Raw genomic sequence first — 21899 nt, forward strand, 5'->3', positions numbered from 1 at the left:
GGTTTCACCCACAGAATCTTTCTCTGGATGCCCTCAGACCACCCCAGGGCAGGGTCGGAGAGAAAGCACGCTAACTCAAGCGTCCTCTGCCCGTGGTAGGGAGTGCAAGGTGGGAAGGCAAACGAAACGGCAAGGCTCACCGCTCCGCAACTCTGCACGTCGCGTGAGAAGTCCAGGATGGCCTGGGTCCCGCAGGAGGCCTCACAGATGGGGATGCACGCAGGCAGAGTGGGGTGCACACCCGTGCACGGACAGGTGCATCCCCCGTGGGCAGGACGGGCAGTGAGCTCCCTGCCAGGGGCCTTCCCTCTCACGGCGCTCCTCTGGGATCTGGCCTGAGGAGCGGCCACAAAGAAGCACACACTGGCCCTCCCCCCACGTCCCCAAGGAGACCAAGCACTAGGGCAGGTCAGAGAGGCCCGCAAACATGGGAGGGGCTGGTTTGGGAGCTGGTGCAAGGGCTTTGGGATGCAAGAGGTGGTCCAAAGGGCAGTGGCCAGCTTTCCAAGGCCCAAGTTCGAGTCCTATCCCCTGCCAGCTGAACAGGAAACCTGTGGACTTTTTTTTGCACCCTGCTTTTCTGATCTGTAAAATGGGTCCATAATCTCTGGCCTAGATGAGACTGCTATGAGAACTAACTGAGAAAACAGAGGCAGAAGAGAGACTTGTTATTTATTATAGGGTCAGGAGCAAGGCAAGGGATTGAAGACAACTTCCATTTTCTGAGTGGTCGTTTTTATAGATCTAAATTTTCAAAAAAGAAGAATGTATCATTTTATGTAAAATAGTACAAGATAAAAAAAATTGTATCGTGAGCTACAAAGTTCCCCCCAAATATCAGTCTTCATTCCTGGACTGGATGCTTGGTACCATTCCACGAATGGAAAGCAGGTGGAATCCTTATCTACTGAATGAAAAAGGCGCCACAAAATCTTAACTGTTTCTAGTGAGAAGATGGGCACACAGACATGATCTAAAACTTCAATTGGCATACGGTGATCTTTTAAGAAGTGACATCTGAGTTTTGCAGTATCTCCCTTCTTGCCTCTAATAACAGTGATGATATTAGTGACACTAATGATGTTAGTTACTAGTAACAGTAACACTTGTAGACAAGGCCTGCCAGCCCATCCCACCTCCCACAGAAGAGAGCTGTTCATTAGGGACAGATCCTGGGAGGTTCAGGCCAAATTAAGCTTCCAAAACTCAGCACTGGGGGGCATCCTCAGTGATTCAGAGAGAAAGGGCAGCTGCGGAGAGGGGTGAGGAAAGAGCCTGAGAAAAAGGCTAATATAGCATGACTTGCCTGCAAAAATCAATGGCAGTGAAGAGAATTTTTCATAGTTTTTCCTGATAAAAAGGGAGAGACCATCCAGGAATGGGAAAGGGTACAGCCACTTTGAAAACAGTATAGCAGCTCCTCAAACTCTGATCTTAAAAGTTAGTTACCCTATTATCCAGCAAACGCCCTCTTAGGTACACGCCCAAAAGACTGAAACGGGGATTCAAATGAATACTTACATGTTAATGTTCATAGCAACATTATTTATAATGGCCAGAACGTGGTAACAACTCAAATACCCATCAATTTGACATCTGGATAAACAAGATGTTGTATATCCGGGCAACAGAATATTATTTATCAGTAAAAAAACTAAAGTACGGATCCTACAACATGGATGGACCTTGAAAAGATTCATCTTTTCAACCTGCCTAAGGGGCAGAAGTGAAACACAAAGCCGACCACATATCATATGATTCTATTTATAAGCAACGCCCAGAATAGGGAAATTCACAACGACAGAGAGTATAGACTCATGGTTGCTAAGGGCTGGGAGGAGAGAGAGTGGGGAGTTTCTCCGATAAGGGGTTTCTTTTGGGGGTAGTGAAAATGTTTTGGAACTAGGTGGTGGTAATGGGTATGCAACTTTGTGATATGCGAAGCACCACTAAACTGTGACTCATAAAATTGTGAGTTTTATGGTATGTGAATTATATCTCAACAAAACAAAATGTTTAAAAAAAAATAAGAAAAGAAAAGAAAATAGATCACAGCAGAATACATGAACGAGTAAGCTATAGCCAGAGACTATGGGACCTACCCAGCTACCTTGTTTAAAACAATAAGGTTTCTGGGGGGCACCTGGGGGCGCAGTCAGTTCAACATCCGATTCGGCTTAGGTCATGATCTCGCAGTTTGTGAGTTCAAGCCCCGCATCAGGCTCTGTGCTGTCAGCTTGGAGCCTGGAGCCCACTTCAGATTCTGTGTCTCTCTCTCTGCCCCTTCCCGGCTTGTTCTCTGTCTCTCTCAAAAATAAATAAACATTAAAAAAAAATTTTCTTTAAAGAATAAGATTTCTGGGGCATCTGTCTGGCTTGGTCAGAAGAGCATGCGTCTCTTGATCTTGGGGCTGCGAGTTGGAGCCCCATTACTAAAAAAAAAATAAGTAAACTTGAAAATAAATAAATAAACAATAGGCTTTCTAAGCGGACAAGTTCTGTTCCTTAAGAAAAAATTATCGTGATTTTAAAAATTATGTAGGCAGTTCTTATATATTAGGAAACCGCTATATATTAGAAAATAAAAGTTGTCTGTAGGCACTCCCTACCCCCAAATCAAGCCCCAGAAACATTCTAGCATAAGCTTCCATGAACACATTAAATTGCTCTTACCATTCCAATAAGCGAAATTGGTCCCACCTATAAACATGTACCTGCAAGGAAACAAGAGAACAGACATACTTAATTACGAGCCCATAGCTATGGAGGGTGCCCTCCCTTCCAGAAATTACCACTCACAAGTTCACATTCGCCCCATGGGCAAGTACGTCATGGAGGGAGGAAGCTACCACTTCAGTCCTCACTGTTGAGTGAGGCTGGCCCCAGTGGTCTAACCAGCCAGTATAGAATTCAGAATTCACCTAAAAAGAGGAAAGGACAGGGAGCTCAGGACAGACTCATGACCTTCAGACGTTGGCACTTCTCTAGAACCATCACCCTATCTACCCCACCGAGCGATGGGCAGAGCGGGCCGTGTACGTGTACTGCTTAGCCCAGAGCTGGGGGACCAATGAGGGTCACTGCCCAAACTCAGTTTTTAGGTGCCAACAATACACGTATTCCTGAAAAGCTGTACCCGCAACAAAATTTTGTTAGCCAGCCCCCAGTTTGAACAAGGCAGGAAATTTTGGTGGGCAAAAGAATCCGATGGCAAAATATTTTCACCAAACTGTCAGATCTAAGTTCACCCGTTGTGTCCATCTGGATTTTCAGATCACGGGTTGACTTTAGCTGAGGCGGACCTGCCCGAGTATTCTGCGAAGCAAACCCCAGGCACTTCACGGCTCTCTAGAGCACGCCCCTGCCACGCCCTTCCTTCTGGAGAAGGAAGAAGAAACCTGGACGTGTTCTGGGGCTGCCTGTGTCAGGGCTTGGGAAACAGCTCCATCCAGTCTGTGAACACAGGTTCTGCACTGCTCAGAGACCGTGTTCAGGAAAGGCTGTGTGCACGGGCGGGGGGCAGCCTGGCCGGCTGCACAGAAGGCACAGGACCCCAGCCCTCAAACTGTGCCGAGAAACAAGGGTGACGACTACGGACAAGGGAGAAGCTGAAGGGCTGTGCGGACCTGCCCGGACGTTCCTGTCGCCTCCTCCTCCTGGCTGCCTCTGCGGCATGCCAGAAGGCCCCCGAACTCAGCCTGTGCTCCCCAGGATGCCTGTCGGAAATGCCGACGCTCGGGCCCCACGCGGGCCCTGCGTCTTACCCAGATTCCTACACGATTCACACGCACACTAAAGACGGAGAAGCTCTGTCGCAAAGAGCTCTCAAGAAACACAGACCTGAACTCAGACGCTGGCCCTGGCCCTCGCCAGCTGTACGGCCCCGGCTAAGTGACGTGTTCCCTGAGCCTCGGTGAAAATGGAGAAAACGACACCCCCTGTGAGAGGGGCCATCAGTGCCGAGCGGGAGGGAGCACAAAAGAGCGCGGAGCCCGAGTCATGGCAGGGCAGGCACATTCTGTCCCCACTGTGTTCCACGCCACTGCTGTCACTGCGCCCAGAGGACCACGGGCCCCCGGTCCCATCCAGCCGCGGACTCCGCAGCCGGAAAAGGCAAGGACCTACCCCCTTAGTTACTGCAAGCAACCTCGCCTCAACCCGCAGCTCACCCCCAGTTCTTACCAACGGTCCTCTGGGCTCGCTCTTTCTCTGGATCTGGAAAGCAGCGGTGATGTTGGCATCTGGAAGTTACGAGACGGAGAAGAAAGGTCAGTCGTGGGAATGATAAGTCAAGTAAAAAGAGTCCTGCACAGACCTTTAGCCCGAGGCCCTGCCTGCCCTTGGCCCACAGGGGGCCTGGAACATCCCCCAGCCAGCTTTAGGCTGGACTCACACCATCCATCCGAAGGATGTGTGGGGATCACGGAACGTTACTTCTTCTCAGAGCAGGTCCCTATGGTCTTTCCTGACCGCCTTGTCTCAGGAGATCACGTCACAGGCTCGTCTTCTCCACCTGGGTTTCCCCGCACGTTTTGCGTCCTTCTCTCTCCACAGAGAGGCCCATCTGGTTGACCGAGATGCTCCCTACAGGATGGGGCTTGCTTTGAAGACACCTTGCAGCCTCCACGGCACCCCCCACACACATGATAATGCCACAGCTACGTGCCAGGCCATTAACAAAGCAAAGGGAGAGATGTGGTCTCATTGTCTTTTTATGCCTGAGCCACGGCGCATACGCTGATTTTGAATCTGTACATCGTCAGCCACTCCAGGCCACTTGCTCTTAAGTTCTCCTTCTAAAATACTCCATTAAGACGCCCGTGTGTGGGCTTGCTCCCTCTGTCTCCTTTCCCCCTCTGAACGGGACGAACCTCTCCCCACGGAGACCGTGGGCTGCCTTCCTGCAGTGAACGAACAAGCACGAACCGTATTTCTCTAACCGGAGCAGAGGGTACGCTGGCCCCGAACTTCACGACCCACTTCCCACAGCAGGTACCCGGCGTGGAAATGACACCAGCCAAGACCTCGAAATAACCCCTTGCCCCCTGTAAGGCCAGGCCTCAGGAGAGGACGTGCTGGTCAAGAGTGGAATCTCATTTACTCATGGCTGTAAATGTCTCACCATTAAGCACCGGGTGGCATTCAGATCTTTCAGTTCTGTTCTCGTGAGCCTCGTCCTGTGACCTCACCCTGGGCGCTGCCCCGCCCCACACACGTGAATGAAGCGGCCACAAGCCCCACCTGCCCCACATACACTGGCCTCACGTTGGTCTGTCTTCGACCCACAGCCGGAGCCACTGTGCTCTCACCCCACATGCACATCAGCCCTACAGCAAAGTCAGAATAACCTTCAAACTGTTTCTCCCGACACAAGGATGCCGTGCTTTTCATCACTGTGATGGGAAGTGTGCCAGGGCAGGAGGAAACCAGAGTGCCGCTTCCTGTGCAGCTCTTTGTAGACGAGTTATTTCATCACCAAACACTCTGAGCAACGCCTCATGTTTCTAGAAACACTTCATTCACTTAAAACCAGCTCTTTTCTTTTCTGCGAATGTAGAAGGAGCTCTTTAAAAATGCAACTTCAGGGGCGCCCGGGGGGCTCAGTCGCTGGGGCGTTCGACTCTCGATTTCGGCTCAGGTCACGGTCTCACGGTTTGTGGGATCGAGCCCTGCGTCGGGCTCTGCGCTGACAGCACAGAACCTGCTTGGGATTCTCTCTCTCTGCCCCTCCCCTGGCTCGCGCTCGTTCTCTCAAAATACGTAAAATAAACTTTAAAAATTATTTTAAAAATAATACATAAAAAAGGCAACTTCAGCCTTCCATACATCCTTCTCAAGAGAAAGTCAGTGCTGGTCGTGCCGTGGGGGTGGAGCCTCTTACACTGTCAGGAAGGCAGCGGGGCCTTCATGCTGCTTGAAGGGCAGGTCTTTTGTGGGGGGAGGGGAGGTTGACATTTATTTTGAAATAATTTCAACCTTACACAAGAGTTGTGAGAAGAGAACAAAGAACCCGAATTCCCAAAGGACCGAGATTCCTCAGTCGTTAACATTTTGCCACATTTGTTTTATCAGTTTGTCTCTCTCTCTCTCTCTCTCTCAGTACAGTTACTTTTCTCTGAACCATTTGTGAATAAGTTGCAGGCATGATGGCCCTTTACCCCTAAATACTTCAGGATACATTCCCGGAAGAGCATGAGCATTCTTCAAATAGACACAACACGATTATTTAAAAAACGGGGGAGGTTAACATGCAAACAATCCTGTTATCTAATCTACAGATTTGATTCAAAAAATGCAATTGTCCGGGAATGGCCTTCTTAGCACAGATAGACGGAAAGCGGGCAAATCCGGTCCGGGGTCCCCTTCAGGAGCATACAATGCCTGTGGGTGTCCTGTCCTTCATGACAGCTGCTCCCTTAACGCTGGTCACGGCGGGGAGCCTGCGGGCCGCGCCGGCCGCCCCGGAATCGGAATCGCACTCGCTGGGCCTCCTGCAGCTGACACGGCCCTAACCGGTGAGGCAAGGCCTTTTTGCAGCATCTCCCCGACCGCCCGCGGCCCGCAAGGGTCACGATGTTGAGTTCCACGGAAAGACCACGCTCGTGTAGGGAGGCTCCCCGCATTCCAGGGCGGGGCCACCCACCCGGTAGCAACCGACCTGGAGGACGAGCGCACGGCCACCGCCGGGGGGCGGAGCTCCCAGCAGCTCCCGCCCTAAGGGCCCATCGGCCTCACTCAAATAACTAACGCGAGCCACAGGGGGGCGCTTCACTACTGACTCCGTTTGATCCGTCGGGGAGCATTTGGGAAATCTCACTCAACGTACCCACTGCAAACGCGCGGCCCGGGGTGCCGGCCGGCGCCCACCGCCCACCGCCCACCGCCCGAGCCCGCGCGGCCTGGGCGCGGTTCTCTGCGACGGCGAACACCGACCTGGGCCGAAGTCCACGGTGGCGTAGATGCCCTGCAGCGCCCCGCACTGCAGGAACTTCTCGTGCGCCCCGTCGGTGGTGAACAGAAGCACGTCACCGCCCAGGTGGTCGCGGAAGCGCCGCTGCAGGAAGCGCAGGTAGTCGTAGTCACAGGTGAAGTAGCTGCCGTATTCGTTTTCAACCTGCAAGTTAACCAAGGGGCGGGGCGGGGTCAGGAGATCCCGACCGAGTCCTTCGAGGCAGGCTTGAGCCCCTGCCCAACCACTGCCAAAGCTCGACCGTTGCCCAAGTCCTCGCATCTTCCAAAGGGCAACTCCGCACGAAAACACCGCCCCTACCTCCCGCTCCACCAAAATAAGAAAGACAAAACCACCGTGTCAGATTTTGGATTGTAGTGCTCTACCCTATACTGGGTAATAGATCCTTCAAACGTGACATAAACAACACCTTCCCACGGTAGAAATATTAGACAGTGTGGGGAAATGCAAAGAAACTAGAAAGACCGTGTGTTAATCCCATTACTCAGAGATAACTGCTATGGGCATTCTGGCTCAGCCTTCGAGATTCACACACACGCACACCCTAGATATACGGAATAAAGCACAGTGACTTCTGTTCTTAAAACTGGTATGATACACGCACCAGCTATAACACTGGCTTCCCACCTTCAACACGCTATGCGAAACGTCCGTGGAGGCGACAAGGGCAAGTGCCGGATGAGGACGTACCGCCGTTCGCTCCACCTACTGCCAAACTTTCAGGGCGTTTCTTGTTTTTGTTCTTAGTAACCAATTGGCTCGGTCTGCGTTCAACAGCATCAGTGGTTTTCAACCAGGAGTTATTTTGCCCCCCAGGGAACGTTTCACAAGGTCTGAGATGCTTTGGGTTGTCACATCTGGAGGGGGAGAGCGTGCGGCTGGCACCCGGTGGGTGGAGGCCAAGGGATGCTACCGGGCCCGCTGCTTGTGAGCCTCCACAACGAAGGATTTTCAGGTGCAGTGAGTGGCACTTGTGCCGAGGGTGGGAAATGCTGCCCTGGGGCACGCGTTCCCCCATTCTCCACGGGGACGCACCCATCGACAGGGCATGCCCCAGAAGGTAAAAATGGATTCTTACAGGAGAAAAGAACACCTTACTCTTTTTTTATATGTAAAGCACAGATATATATACACACACACTTCTACAGTAGATCAGAGGTATTAAAATTTCGTGGGCAGGAAATTAGAAAAAAATGTCTACAGGGGCGCCGGGGTGGCTCAGTTGGTTAAGTGTCTGACTTCGGCTCGAGTCATGATCTCACGGTTTGTGGGTTCGAGCCCCGCATCGGGCTCTGCGCCGACAGCTCAGAGCCTAGAGCCTGCTCAGGATTCTGTGTGTGTCTCTCTCTCTCTCTCTGCCCTTCCCCTGCCCGTGCTGTCTCTCTCTCTCAAGAAAAAAAAATAAATAAACGTTAAAAAATTTTTAATTAAAAAGATGCCTAAAAAGGCTTTTTAGGGGCAATAACGAAAAAGAAGTTAAGAAACATTGCTCTGAGGCCATAAGATGAATGACCTTCAGCTCCACCCAATATATCAAAGAATCTTAGAGGCATGACACTGAGTGAAAGGCACACCCCACTGAGAAATACAGACAGCTGTTACAGAAACTTTTGCGTGCCCAAGTTCTGTCAACCAATGCCAGCTTCCTTCTTTTCTAACCCCTGGGCTTCGGTTCCATTCCAGAACCACTTCGGGGGGGGGGGGGCATGTGAGGTGTACCCACGTGTGGTACGACCTCAGACACGTGGGGAGAAGAGAACGGAGACACAAGTGGTCAGGGAGGAAAGTGGACAAAGTGTCAGGAGGGCCTCACAAACGGAGGCACTAACAGGGGTTCTGAGAGTCACATGGACGCCAACAAGCCAACTGGGAAGGCCTCCAGGCAGAGGAGGGCCTACGCGGACAAGAGGCCACCATGAATTTGGTGGCCAGTGCGAAGAATTGTTAATGATATGAAAAAATGCTTATGACCGTAGGCTCAAGCAAGAAGAGTCAGGTAAGAAACTGGGCAGTTTACACTGACTCTGTAAAAAGAAATGTTTTAAAGGCATGGGGAAAAAAATCAAGGAAATCTCCCCAGAACGTAAAGAGCTCTGCTTCTGACTCCAGAAGCAAATTATGGTTTCTCTGTTTTCTTACATCCTTCCATGCTTCCCCACACTTACTTATTTAGTAATCAAGGGGCAAAAGGATTATGGAATTCAAGCGGGGGGAGGTGCGAAGGGCAGAGGCAGAGGAGGCGGCGGCCGGCAGGACCCTGGCAGGACCCACAGTCAAGTTCAGGTCGTCCAAGGGATGCACACAAGAAATGCCCCTCACGCAGCCAATTTTGCTCTCCTCTGCGGAATTCATGTCCGATTACACTCCTCGCGGCATGTCGACGACCAAAAGGTACAGGAAAGTTGTGAGCGAAGCTTGAAAGTGACTTGGGAAGAAGCAGAGATTTAAAAACGAGGGAAACTAGAGAAAACCCGAGGTGAAGACAAAGGAAGAAGACCCATTCGTGCAAAGCCACACTCACCTGCAGCCTTGACATCTTCATGTGGGAAAACGGGCTCCTATAAGCTTCACCAGTACAGACTCAAGACGGGTGGAGGGGCGTTCAGCGCTCCGGGAGCAGTGAGCTGGCCTCTCTCCCCCATGCAGGGTCAGAATGGCCACTGTGGCCAGGTCGGCCTTCTCACCGCCTCATTCGCCCTACACCTGAAGGGCAAGAGGGTGGCCACGCTCCCTTCCCACAGGGACCGTTCCTACAACGGCCCATAGTATTGTTCCTAAGAAGGAAATCCTGCCCACACTTCTCTGGGAGTTGCACTGCACCCCCTTGCCGTTTCAGGATGCAGCCCCTTTTACATTTGTTCCTTGGCAGATGACTAATGAACATGGTTTTATGTGTTATTGTTGCTGTTTTTAAGTTTATTTATTGAGAGAGAGAGAACATGAGCAGGGCAGGGGCAGAGAGAAAGGGCTGAGAGAATCCGACAGCACGGAGCCCGATGCGGGGCTCGAGACACACAAACTATGAGATAGTGACCGGAGCCGAAAGCAAACGTTGGACGCTTAACTGACTGGGCCACCCAGGCGCCCCGGTTTTGAGTTTCACCTAAGTAATTCTGCAAACATCACAAATTGTTGCAGGTCAAGTGCCCCAATTTTTCACATGGAAAATACTTGGCACATGATGTACCCACAATATACCGATCCTTGCAGAGCAAAGAACACATGGAAGGAGGAGAGTGGGGGCAGGAAGCAGGAGAGAAAGCAGAATGGCCCCAGTTCACCACATCCTCTTTCAAACCAGCATGAACTGACTGCCTAAGCAGGGCAGACACCAAATCATTTTAATCCGTGTTGCACCCCCTCAGCCACAGGCAACGTGGCACTAGAGAAAGAGGCAGGCCACGGGATCAGTGGGCCTAGGATGCAATCCTGACTCTGCCACCTGCCCACTGGGCGACCCGGGCCAAGTCACTTCACCCCTCTGGAGTTCTTCTTTTCAAAGAGACATCGGTTGGAATAATTGCATGGCGTCTGGAGGGCAGTCAGCTCAGGGTCCGGTATACAGCAGCCATGAACGACAATGCCTCCCCAAAGTGTGACTTATATAAAATCACCAGCTGTGGCACTGCCTTGCAGAGAAACAGACTTGTGAGGCTCACCTGTGCATCACTCCCGGGTACGATGCGGCCAGATGAAAGCCTTCCCCGCCCCCCACCTGCCCGTGCTCATCTCTGAGGTTACCTGCACGGTTATAATGGGCCCTCCATTCTGATAGAGGAGAGGCTTCATCTTGGGAAGAAGGACTCCCAACCACTTGTCCACGGCTGCAAGGTAATCTGGAAAAGAGGACAGGTTTAACACCGTTCCACACCTTTTAGTGCAAACACACACCGACGCCCTGTCACCCTGGGGCTCGCAGCCGAGATCGGGATATGCCGGACCCAGCGAGACTGAGATGGGGTAGCTGCACGCACTGATGTGATAACAGCTTCCCACAAGGAGCCATCTGCTCAGCGGGTTCCCAGTGGAAAGGAGCACATGCATGGTATCTGCCCCACCATGGGGACACCAGGCCTGGAGCGCAGGAGGCTGGTCCAGCCCATGTTTGTTGAATGAAGGAAAGAGTACCTGAAGGGAGTGTCTTTCTCTCTGTCACAGTAGGATGGGTACTGACACTGGCAAATGGAGATAACAGAGCGCACCCTTTGTAAAGAGGCCGTGAGGACGAAATGAGGTAATACAGGTAAAAACATGAATAATGTGCTGGGACTGCAAACCGGGAGGGTAATGCACTAAGAAGGATGTACACATAGAGCACAGGACACCAGCCTTTCGCACAGCAGATTCAATCAATGTTAGCTGCTCTTCTGACCGTCCCGAGACCAGCATCTTCAGGAGGCAGAAATGCAGCTACTGGGACCTTCTGCCTCATCAGGGTTTACAGCGAAAATAATTTCTAGTTGTTGAAAAAGGCCAGAAAAAGACTATCGTTTTCCAGATCGCTCTGTAAAGGTCAACAAACGAACTGTCATTTTGATTAGCCAGATGCTATCACTGGGCATGTAATTATTGAGAAAGTGGGAAGAGAAAGCATTAAAGTCAGTCGGTCAACCGCAAACAGGGCCCAGTGCCAGTTCAAAGTCACCAGTTTATCAGCAAGATCTGGTCAAACGGTTCAAGACAGCCTTATTTCCTACACATTCAAAGTCTGCAGTGGGCAGTGACTAACACGCTTCCACTAAGCCTTCCAAAGTGTCTGTGCAGAAGAACCCCAGCCTCCAAAATACCTGCTGCTTTTGGTATAAAATGTCGCGAAAGACATCATCAGTCTCTCGGGACACCCGTAACAACTTACCTGGATCAGAAGAACGGAGAATAATCGACTCTTTTAATAACAGCCAAGCTGGCAATCCTCCCTAGGATGGGGGGTGGGGCAAAAGGAGGGAGAAGCCATTATGAGGTCTCAAGGCAGAGAGAAATTACTCTTAGCAGTGAGGGAAAAGAAGACTTTCAGGGAAGAAGGGGTAGTCGAGGCGGGCTTTGTGGTGTAGAACTTTCAGGGACGGCAGTGATCATAACTTCCTTTTACTAGTAAGATGACATCACACGAATGGAGTGTTTGGAGAATGATCAAAGCTTTTATATGGCTCATCCCACTTAATTGGACAACAACCCTGTGAGGTAGACGGAGCCCGTACCGTTAACCGATGGGGAAACCGAGTTATGTGAGCACCAAGGGGAGGACGCACGCCTGCGGACCCTTCCCTGTTCCTCTCTGCCTAGACACCCCTGAGGTAAAAGATCCCTATGCCGGCTGCAGTCACACACTCCCTGTCATCTGGAACGGGAAACCTATTTAAACTGCTTTAACTCACTTTGCCCCAGATCCCTGCCAGTCAGCCCGCCCCTGTCACGCGCACCAGCCGGGCAGAGCCAGGTCTGGCCACACTCACCATGTCCCACTCTGCACAGATGTAGGGTCCGGGCCTCAGGATAACCAGCAGTCCCAGCTCATGGGCCAGCTTGAGAAAATATTCCACATCATGTTCCCCAGAAAACTGGTACTGTCCTGGCTGGGGCTCGTGAAAGTTCCAGGGAACGTACCTGCCAAGAAACACACAGCCCCTACCTGGAAATAGCTCAAAAATCCAGTTGTCCTATGTGACTTACTTACTTTCTTTCTTTCTTTCTTTCTTTCTTTCTTTCTCTCTCTCTCTTTCTTTCTTTCTTTTTTAAATGTTTATATATTTTTGAGAGACAGCATGAGCTGGGGAAGGGCAGAGAGAAGGGGGCAGAGGATCTGAAGCAGGCTCCACACTTACAGCAGAGAGCCCGATGTGGGGCTTGAACTCAAGAAGCACGAAATCATGGGGCGCCTGGGTGGCGCAGTCGGCTAAGCATCCGACTTCAGCCAGGTCACGATCTCGCGGTCCGTGAGTTCGAGCCCCGCGTCAGGCTCTGGGCTGATGGCTCAGAGCCTGGAGCCTGTTTCCGATTCTGCGTCTCCCTCTCTCTCTGCCCCTCCCCCGTTCATGCTCTGTCTCTCTCTGTGCCAAAAATAAATAAAAAACGTTGAAAAAAAAAAAAAAAAAAAAAAAAAAAAAAAAGAAGCACGAAATCATGACCTCAACCGACTAAGCCACCCGGGCGCCCCCCTCATGTGAATTTCTAAACCATCAGCAGAACTGTAAACCCTCGGGACACTCACATAGCTCCCCTCGGCAGCCTCTTGGGAAAGAGGCCTTGTCTTGAGTTTTCAGAGCAGTTACGCAAGTGAACCAAACTTGGTGGGGGACACAATTAAGTTTATGACCCACAAAGAATGCCCATTCCTATTTAACAACTTAAAAAAAACCACAGAATTACACAAACATTAATTACCACTATGTAGAAATTATATATACCTGTGGAAGGCTTAGGGAAAATGAAAATATCTATGCTAAGGTAATAAGAGATATTTATTTTTTGAAAATGCTTTTTAACAAAACTAAAAATTAAGAAAACCCCTCCAAGGCAAGGGAAACCAAAGCAAAAATGAACTATTGGGACCTCATCAAGATAAAAAGCTTCTGCACAGCAAAGGAAACAATCAGCAAAACTAAAAGGCAACCAACGGAATGGGAAAGATATTTGCAAATGACATGATCAGACAAAGGGCTAGTATCCAAAATCTATAAAGAGCTCACCAAACTCAACACCCCAAAAACAAATAATCCAGTGAAGAAATGGGCAAAAGACATGAATAGACACTTCTCCAAAGAAGACAACCAGGTGACCAACCGACACATGAAAAAATGCTCAGCATCACTCATCATCAGGGAAATGCAAAGCAAAACCACAATGAGATACCGCCTCACACCTGTCAGAATGGCTAACATTAACGACACAGGAGACAACAGATGTTGGCGAGGATGCGGAGACAGAGGATGTCTTTTGCACTGCTGGTGGCAGTGCAAGCTGGTGCAGCTACTCTGCAAAACAGTATGGCGGTTCCTCAAAAACTAAAAACAGAACTACCCTACGACCCAGCAATTGCACTCCTAGGCTTTTATCCACGGGATCCAGGTGTGCTGTTTCAAAGGGGCACATGCACCCCCATGTTTATAGCAGCACTATCAACAACAGCCAAAGTATGGAAAGAGCCCAAATGTCTATCAATGGATGAACGGATAAAGAAGATGTGGTCTATAGGCACAATGGAGTATGACTCGGCAATCAAAAAGAATGAAATCTTGCCATTGGCAACTACGTGGATGGAACTGGAGGGTATTACGCTAAGTGAAATTAGTCACAGAAAGACAAATATCACATGACTTCATTCATATGAATACTCTAAGATACAAAACAGAAAGGGGCGCCTGAGTGGCTCAGTCGGTTGAGCGTCCGACTTGGGCTCAGGTCAGGATCTCACGGTTTGTGAGTTCGAGTCCCGTGTTGGGATCGGTGCTGACAGCTGGGAGCCTGGAGCCTGCTTTGGATTCTGTGTCTCCCTCTCTCTCTGCCCCTCCTCTGGGTCGTGCTCTGTCTCTCTCTCTCAAAAATAAACATTAAAAAACAAAAAAAAGATACAAACAGATGAACGGAAAGGAAGGAAAGCAAAAATAATATAAAAACAGGGAGGGGGACAAAACATAAGAGACTCTTAAATACAGAGAACAAACAGGGTTGCTGGAAGGGTGGTGGGAGGGGGGATGGGCTACATGGGCAAGGGCATTAAGGAATCTACTCCTGAAATCACTGTTGCACCATATGCTAACTTGGATGTAAATTAAAAAATAAATAAATTATTATAATAACAAAAAACCCCTCCAACCCTTGTGTCCTCCTGCAAGAGATTTTGTCAGGAGCAGCACGCAGGAAGTGACAAAAACATGGGACACAAACTGGAATATGGAGCCACCCACTGCCATGCAGAGGTCTCTCGGATGACCCCTGGCTTATGGCCTTTTTCCACAATCCCATGGCTTTAGGGCTCCATGGGACAGACAGCCCCGGTCCCCCAGAGCTTAAGTGTTAAACTACAGGGAGGAAATGGATGCCCCAGGCCTCTGCCTCTGCATTTTCTCACCCTTTATCTTGAAGAGGCTATCAGCAATCCTCATCAGTAGTGCAAAAACCAGAGTGACCAGCCAACCCAGCTTTTCTCCCAATTAGTCACCTTGCAACAGCAGAAGAGACGAGGAGAGATAGTTATTGGGATAATTCTCTATCTGGAGTTAGAGAAGTACCCCAGCAGAACCACAAAGAAAAACTGGGATTCAGGAACCTACCTAACCTGGCACACTCCCCCAAGAACTGAGAGAAGCTGTGGCCGCCTATAAACACTGCTACCTTCAAGTTCTAGGGAGACCTCTGGCCAAAAATAGGCACTTGGGCAAATTTCGGTCTCACCAGCCATAAAGGGGGGTGAAGGGACGGAATCCTTTGTGTAAAGGGCCCTGCGCACGGCAAACACTCAATCACTGTTACTTCCCTTTCCTTTCAAAGCTGATATTCATTTCACGATTTCCATTGACAAGGTTCAAGATCGGAAGAAGTCGTTAATTATCTGAAGATGGGCCAGTCGAGCTGAGGACAAGCCCCTCCCAGAACACCAGGTTATGCTGTTTCCCGTTCTGAGCAATGAAACCGCTCGCCGCGCGGAGACACGCAGCTGGCGGCAGCCCGTCTCCAGCGCGGGTGTGTCTGGGCCCAGGTGAGAGCCCCGGTGCCCTCCTACTTACGTCTGGATGGCGTTCAGCCCGGCCATCTTCATTTTCAGGAGCCGGTCCTATCCAGTAGAAGCGGGGCACCCGAAGTAGTGAATGCTCCCCGAGATGTAGCGGAACGGCTGGCCATCCTTGAGGAAGCGGTTGTGGCTGTAGTCGATCTTGAACGTCCTCTGGGAAGCATTCTACGGGGCAGGGATGGGGCCACGTGAGAACTTCCACCTTCCCCATTTCGGGAGCAGAAACTCTCAGTGGCAGGCGGCCTCCTGCCTGTTTCATTTGTGGAATCTGCTGATCGAGTCAGTGCGTGGCTTCTGGGCCCAAAAGCAAACCGCTGCCCAGACGGTGGCTGCCTGCACTCAGGCAACAGAAATCATCGGGAAGGACCCCTGTGCAGGATTCCCAAGGGCTTACTTTTCCAGAGGCCAGCACCGATCTGGATAAAGACCTCACTGGAGCTGACTCTTTCCTTGATCGAGCAAAGCCCAATGTGCCTGGGAATGGAAGACACAATCATCACCCTCCCTCCCTGTGGCGGTCACTCACTGGGGCACTGGATGCACCTCGACAGTAATGTCACCCGGGTGCAGGCAAGACACGAGAGGTCTAGAGTCCTGGCTGGTGCTCTAAGTCTGGCAGTGACCAGGTGAACTCTCTCGAACCCACATCTCCACTGCCATAAACATGCAGGATGTCTGACGAGATGAACTTCAAGCCAATCTGTTTCCAGTTAGGGGCTGCAATCCCACTGGTGAATCATGAACCCAGTTTGGGCGACGACTGGCACTTAAAAAAAATTTTTTTTGACACTTTTTTAGTAATAAAATATGAGCGTACTACACATAGTTAAGACAAGTATTAGTTTATGAAACCGTTGTTATGTATACAGATGCAGAGTTGCATCAGATGTAAATCTGCACGGGGTTGCAACGGAAGGCGTGTTTCTAGCAAAATCAAAAAACCTAGGCAAATCAAATTTCGAGAAAGACTGTTTGGAGATCACTTCAGAAGCTGAAACGCTAGAATTTGAAAGGGAAGATGTCAAAGGGGAGGCAGAAGGGAACACTGCCCTCTGGTGGATGGAAGAAGGCAGTGATGGGTCATGGGTGCCAACAGGACCACAGCCATAAGAAACCAATTAAGTGCTGTCCCCCACTCTTGGTAAGATTTCCTGCGCAGCTTTAGGAATTTTTTTTTAATGTTTTATTTATTTTGAGAGACAGACAGAGTACAAGTGGGGGAGGGGCAGAGAGACAGGGAGACACAGAATCCGAAGCAGGCTCCGGGCTCTGAGCTGTCAGCACAGAACCCGATGTGGGGCTTGAACTCGTGAGCCACAAAAGCATGACCTGAACCGAAGTCAGACGCTTTACCGACTGAGACACCCAGGTGCCCCTAGGCTTTTTTTTAAAAACCTTTTTTTTTTTTTTTTTTTTTTTCCCATAGCAGCACCACAGTCCATGACAGTTTTGGAGGTCTCCCTTGAAGTAACTGTGAAAGCATGAGTCCTAGATCACATCTGGCCTGAAATCCAACTTAGGGAGTTAAAGCACCGTGATGGAAAGTTAAACAACTCAGAGTAGATCGTTTAGGGGCGAATGGACAGCTTTACTGCAGGTGAGTTCACCTCAATAGACCTAACCAAAAATACACAAATAAATCATGGGGCACCTGGGTGGCTCAGTCGGTTAAGCATCCGGCTTCGGCTCAGGTCGTGATCTCGCAGTCCGTGAGTTCGAGCCCCACGTGGGGCTCTGTGCCGACAGCTCAGAGCCTGGAGCCTGCTTCGGATTCTGCGTCTCCCTCTCTCTCTGACCCTCCCCCATTCATGCTCTGTCTCTCTCTGTCTCAAAAATAAATAAACATTAAAAAAAAATTTTTTTTAAAACAAATAAATCATTTAAGAATCATTTTTTATTTTAATTTTATTTTTAAGGTTTTTTTGTTTATTTAGAGAGAGACAGCACAATTGGGGGAAGGGCAGAGAACAAGGGAGAGAGAATCCCAAACAGGCTCTAAGCTGCCAACGTAGAGCCTGACACGGAGCTCGAACTCATGAAACCGTGAGATCACGACCTGAGCCAAAATCCAGAGTTGGACGATTAGCGACCGAGGCTCCCCAAGAATCTTTTTTTTTTTTTAAAGGCCAGAGTGTCAGTTTAATATTACTTTGTTCTTCTAGTAAACAAGGCTTTAGCTGCCTTTCAAAGGCAAGAAACTCCTAAAGAAACTCACAAAAAATATAAAAGCTACTTCTTTTACCAGGTGCCCAACAGATGGGTTTGAAGACATTTTCACGGCATGTATGTGACCAGGTGGCAAACAAGGGTTTCCCACACATTCCGTGAGTTCAGAAGCGGCGCGTGAGGTGGGGAAAATTCTGGGGACGGGTAGCAAAGGATAAGCGACCGGGAGAAGGACAGGCTGTTTGAAGCCCTCTTGTCTAGGGCAAGGGGCTCGGAGGAACAGAAGATGTGGTGGGTGAGAAATGTCCAGCAGAAACGGACTCAGGTCTCTGTCCCACTCGGTGCAGCAACGTCCCTGCATCGAAATAACCCCCGAATCCAGCCCCAGTATCTCCCTCCCATCCATTTCATAAGTATGGCCAACCCCCTACTATGTGCTGAGGAGTAACAGAGGGAGCCACACAGATGTGGCCACAGCCTGCACGGAGCTTCCCTGTGGCCCGGGACAGACCCAGGGGTCAACACGGTGAGGCCCAGGGGGTTAGAGCAAGGATAAAACCTTCACGTCGCACAGCTTAACCCACAGCGTTAGCCGTCGACTATGTCTCGATAAAGCTGGGGTCAGGATTAGAGCGGAATGCTGCGGAGGTAATAAATGGCATGTAACGCACGTGTGGGACACAAGGACAAGCTTCCCAGAGGAAGGAGCCCTGGCTCTCAACTTGGGCCACACATCAGAATCACCTGCGCCAACTTTTAGAAACCGCCAAGTCAGGCCTCACCCCCAGACATCAGAGCTTAATTGACCTTGGGTGGTGCCCGGGCACTGGTGTTTCCTAAAACTGCCCAGACGACGATGTACTGTACGGCCAGGGCTGGGAACTACTGGCCTGGGCTGAGCCCCAGGATGAGGTGGAGTGAGGCAAGGGGAAGGACACAGGCAGAGGACACGGTGTGGGGGACGCAGAGAGGGAGGCCTGGGACCTCGGGACGGTGCAGTCAGGAGCTGAAGACGGGCAGGGACCAGACCAAATGCGCCCCAACATCCAGCCATGGGCCTGGGCTTCAGGCCAAGGGCCACGGACAGCGACTTACACAGAAGAGTGCCTGAAAACACGGTTTTCACATGTTTGGCACTCTGGCAGCAAAAAGGAAGCAGAGTCAGGGACCGTGGTGACGGCAGCGCGTGGGCAGTGGACAGGAGGTATAAGTGGCAGGACCGGGGTGGGTGGTTAGAGGCAGGACACAGGGGTTGACCTGAAGAGGCTCCCACTGGCCTCAGGTGGAAACACCGGGGGCATTTAAAAGAAGAGACACTTAAAAGACATATCATCGGGGGGGAAATAAAGACCGCGTAGATATTAACACCTGGGGGTTACACCTACATGAGTCCTCTGCTCAACCTCAGCCTCTTAAAAAGGGAACAAGCAGACATTGTGTCCCTCATGTTGTCGCTCAACAGGAGGTACACAGCCCCACCTAAAGCAGTCCTCATTACTGAACTTGAATCTCGGATGAGCCGTAATCTAATGATAACACAAGGACGCAAAATGCGCCAAAGGCAAAACGAGGGACATTCTAGAAGCCCGATGATAGAGCTGCTCCAGCAGATTGATGGTATTAACATCAAACAAGATAGGGACCCCTGGGGGGCTCAGTCAGTAAGCGTCCCACTTCGGCTCAGGTCATGATCTCGCGGTTCGTGAGTTCGAGCCCCGCGTCGGGCTCTGTGCTGACATCTCAGAGCCTGGAGCCTGCTTCGGATTCTGTGTCTCCCTCTCTCTCTGTCCCTCCCCCATTCATGCTCTGTGTCTCTCTCAAAGATAAATAAACATTTAAAAAAATTTAAAAAAAAATCAAACAAGATATTGTTAGAAAACAAAAGAGAACTTAAGAGCCACAATAACCTAATGCAACATGGGATGCTGATTCTAATGAACTGCCAAAAAAAACCCCAATGTTACGACAGGGAAAACTGAATACAGACCAGGCATTGGGTGGAATTAAAACTGTTCATTCTAGGGGCGCCTGGGTGGCTCAGTCGGTTGAGCGGCCGACTTCGGCTCAGGTCATGATCTCGCGGTCCGTGAGTTCAAGCCCCGCATCGGGCTCTGTGCTGACAGCTCAGAGCCTGGAGCCTGTTTCAGATTCTGTGTCTCCCTCTCTCTGACCCTCCCCTGTTCATGCTCTGTCTCTCTCTGTCTCAAAAATAAATAAACATTAAAAAAAAAAATTAAAAAAAAAACCTGTTCATTCTGTTGGCTATAATGATGGCATGGTGACCTCACAAAAAAAAAAAAAAAAAAAGTTCTCATCAGAGATACCTCCAGAAGTATTTTTTAAAAAATCTTTTTGCATGTCATGTTTATTTATTTTTGAGAGAGACAGAGCACAAGCAGGGGAGGTGCAGAGAGAGACAGGGAGACACAGGATTCGAAGCAGGCTCCAGGCTCCGAGCCGTCAGCACAGAGCCTGATGTGGGGCTGGAACTCAGACTGTGAGATCATGACCTGAGCCAAAGTCAACGCCTAACCGCCTGAGCTACCCAGGCACCCCCTAGATACATCCAGAAGTATTTCTGGGTGGAATGACAACCCCTGAGGTCACTACAGATGGGAAAAGAAAAAGAGCAAACAAAAAAAGCAGAGGGCACATAGAACAAAGCTGATCATCACGGAAGCTAGGTATGGATACATGGGTATTCTCTTTGTCCCTTTGTGTGTCTGTTTTTAATTGCAACACTGTTTAAACCAAATGCAGCTTAGAGGCTCCGGGGTGGCTCATCTGGTTAAGCGTCTGACTCTTGGTTTCGGTTCAGGTGATGATCTCAAGGTTCATGGGTTCAAGCCCCACGTCGGGCTCTGTGCTGACAATGCAGAGCCTGCTTGGGATTCTGTCTCTCTCCCTCTCTGCCCCTCCCTGCTTACAATCTGTCTCTCAAAATAAATTTTTAAAAAAATGCACTTCAAAATAAAGGCTTTTTCTCAGTTATAAGAAAAACAAAAGCATGGTTCATGAAAAGACTTGTAACAAATGTTCACAGCAGATTTATCCATCATTGTCCAACACTGGAAGGAAGCGAATATCCATCAACAGAGCTATTGGGGCTTCCGGGAACACGGACACATCTCAAAAATGTCATGCTGAGCGAAAGAAGCCCTACACAAAAGGTTCCCACCGGAGGAGCCCATTCAGGTGAAGCTCTAGAACAGGCAAATCTAATCTATGGTGGGAAAAAAGTCAGAGGAGTCGCTGCCTTTGGGAGAGGAACGCAGGCATTGCGCGGGAAGGAACACGATGCGAACGTCCTGGGGTAACTGTAATCTAGCTGAATGAGGGATGTGGACTATACAGGTGTGTGCATTTGTCATGTTCCCCGAATGGTACCCTTAAGGTTTGTATACGTCACTGTATGTAAAGTTCACCTTAAAAGGGGGAAAAAACAGCGATAAACAAATACTGATCCCTAGTTAATGATACAGGACCTGCTAAAGCACTCAGAGTGGGGAGTACACGAATGCCTGCAGCTTACTTTGGAACACATCCAAAAGACGGGGTGCATTGATGAGCGCAGGGACGGCCACCATATGTTAATGGTAGGATCTGGATGGTGAGCATAAAATTCTTTCAACTCTACGTGTGAAAATTTGTCCTAGTAAAACATTGACACAAAGAAAAAAGCCAGCGGGGGGCGGGGGGGGGCGGGGAATTGGAGAAAGGTGGTCAAAAGGTCCAAACTTCCGGTTAAAAGATCAAGAAACACTAAAGATGTGATGCACCGCATGATGGCTGTAGTCCACACTGCTGTGTGATACACGGGGAAGCTGGGAAGAGAGAAACTCCTACGAGTTCTGATGGCATGGAGAAAACTGTTTTCCCTTTTCTTCCTTTCCTTTCCGTTGTATCTATATGGGAAGACTGATGTCAGCTGAGCATACTGTGGTGCTCATTTCACGATACACGTAAATCAAACCATCATGCTGTATGCCTTAAACTTGTACAGTGATGGGCGTTTGTCAGTAAAACTGGAAAAAT

At 49.9% G+C, this 21899-nt stretch overlaps 1 protein-coding gene across 1 annotated transcript in view; it reads right to left on the bottom strand.

Moving 5' to 3' along the window:
- Nucleotides 1-21899, bottom strand: part of GLB1 (galactosidase beta 1) — an 86025-nt gene that overhangs the window by 46822 nt on the left and 17304 nt on the right. The window contains exons 2-9 of the mRNA XM_019418583.2: nt 15694-15863; nt 12424-12574; nt 11826-11886; nt 10712-10806; nt 6934-7114; nt 4183-4241; nt 2800-2921; nt 2674-2714 (exon numbers count right to left, since the gene is read on the bottom strand). Of these exons, the coding sequence (XP_019274128.2) occupies nt 2674-2714; nt 2800-2921; nt 4183-4241; nt 6934-7114; nt 10712-10806; nt 11826-11886; nt 12424-12574; nt 15694-15725 (742 nt within the window). The 5' untranslated portion in view covers nt 15726-15863. The remainder of the gene's footprint in view (nt 1-2673; nt 2715-2799; nt 2922-4182; nt 4242-6933; nt 7115-10711; nt 10807-11825; nt 11887-12423; nt 12575-15693; nt 15864-21899) is intronic.

This window comes from Panthera pardus, unplaced genomic scaffold (genome assembly GCF_024362965.1).
Source record: "Panthera pardus isolate Hobbes unplaced genomic scaffold, ASM2436296v1 HiC_scaffold_16, whole genome shotgun sequence".
NCBI classification, from domain to species: domain Eukaryota; kingdom Metazoa; phylum Chordata; class Mammalia; order Carnivora; family Felidae; genus Panthera; species Panthera pardus.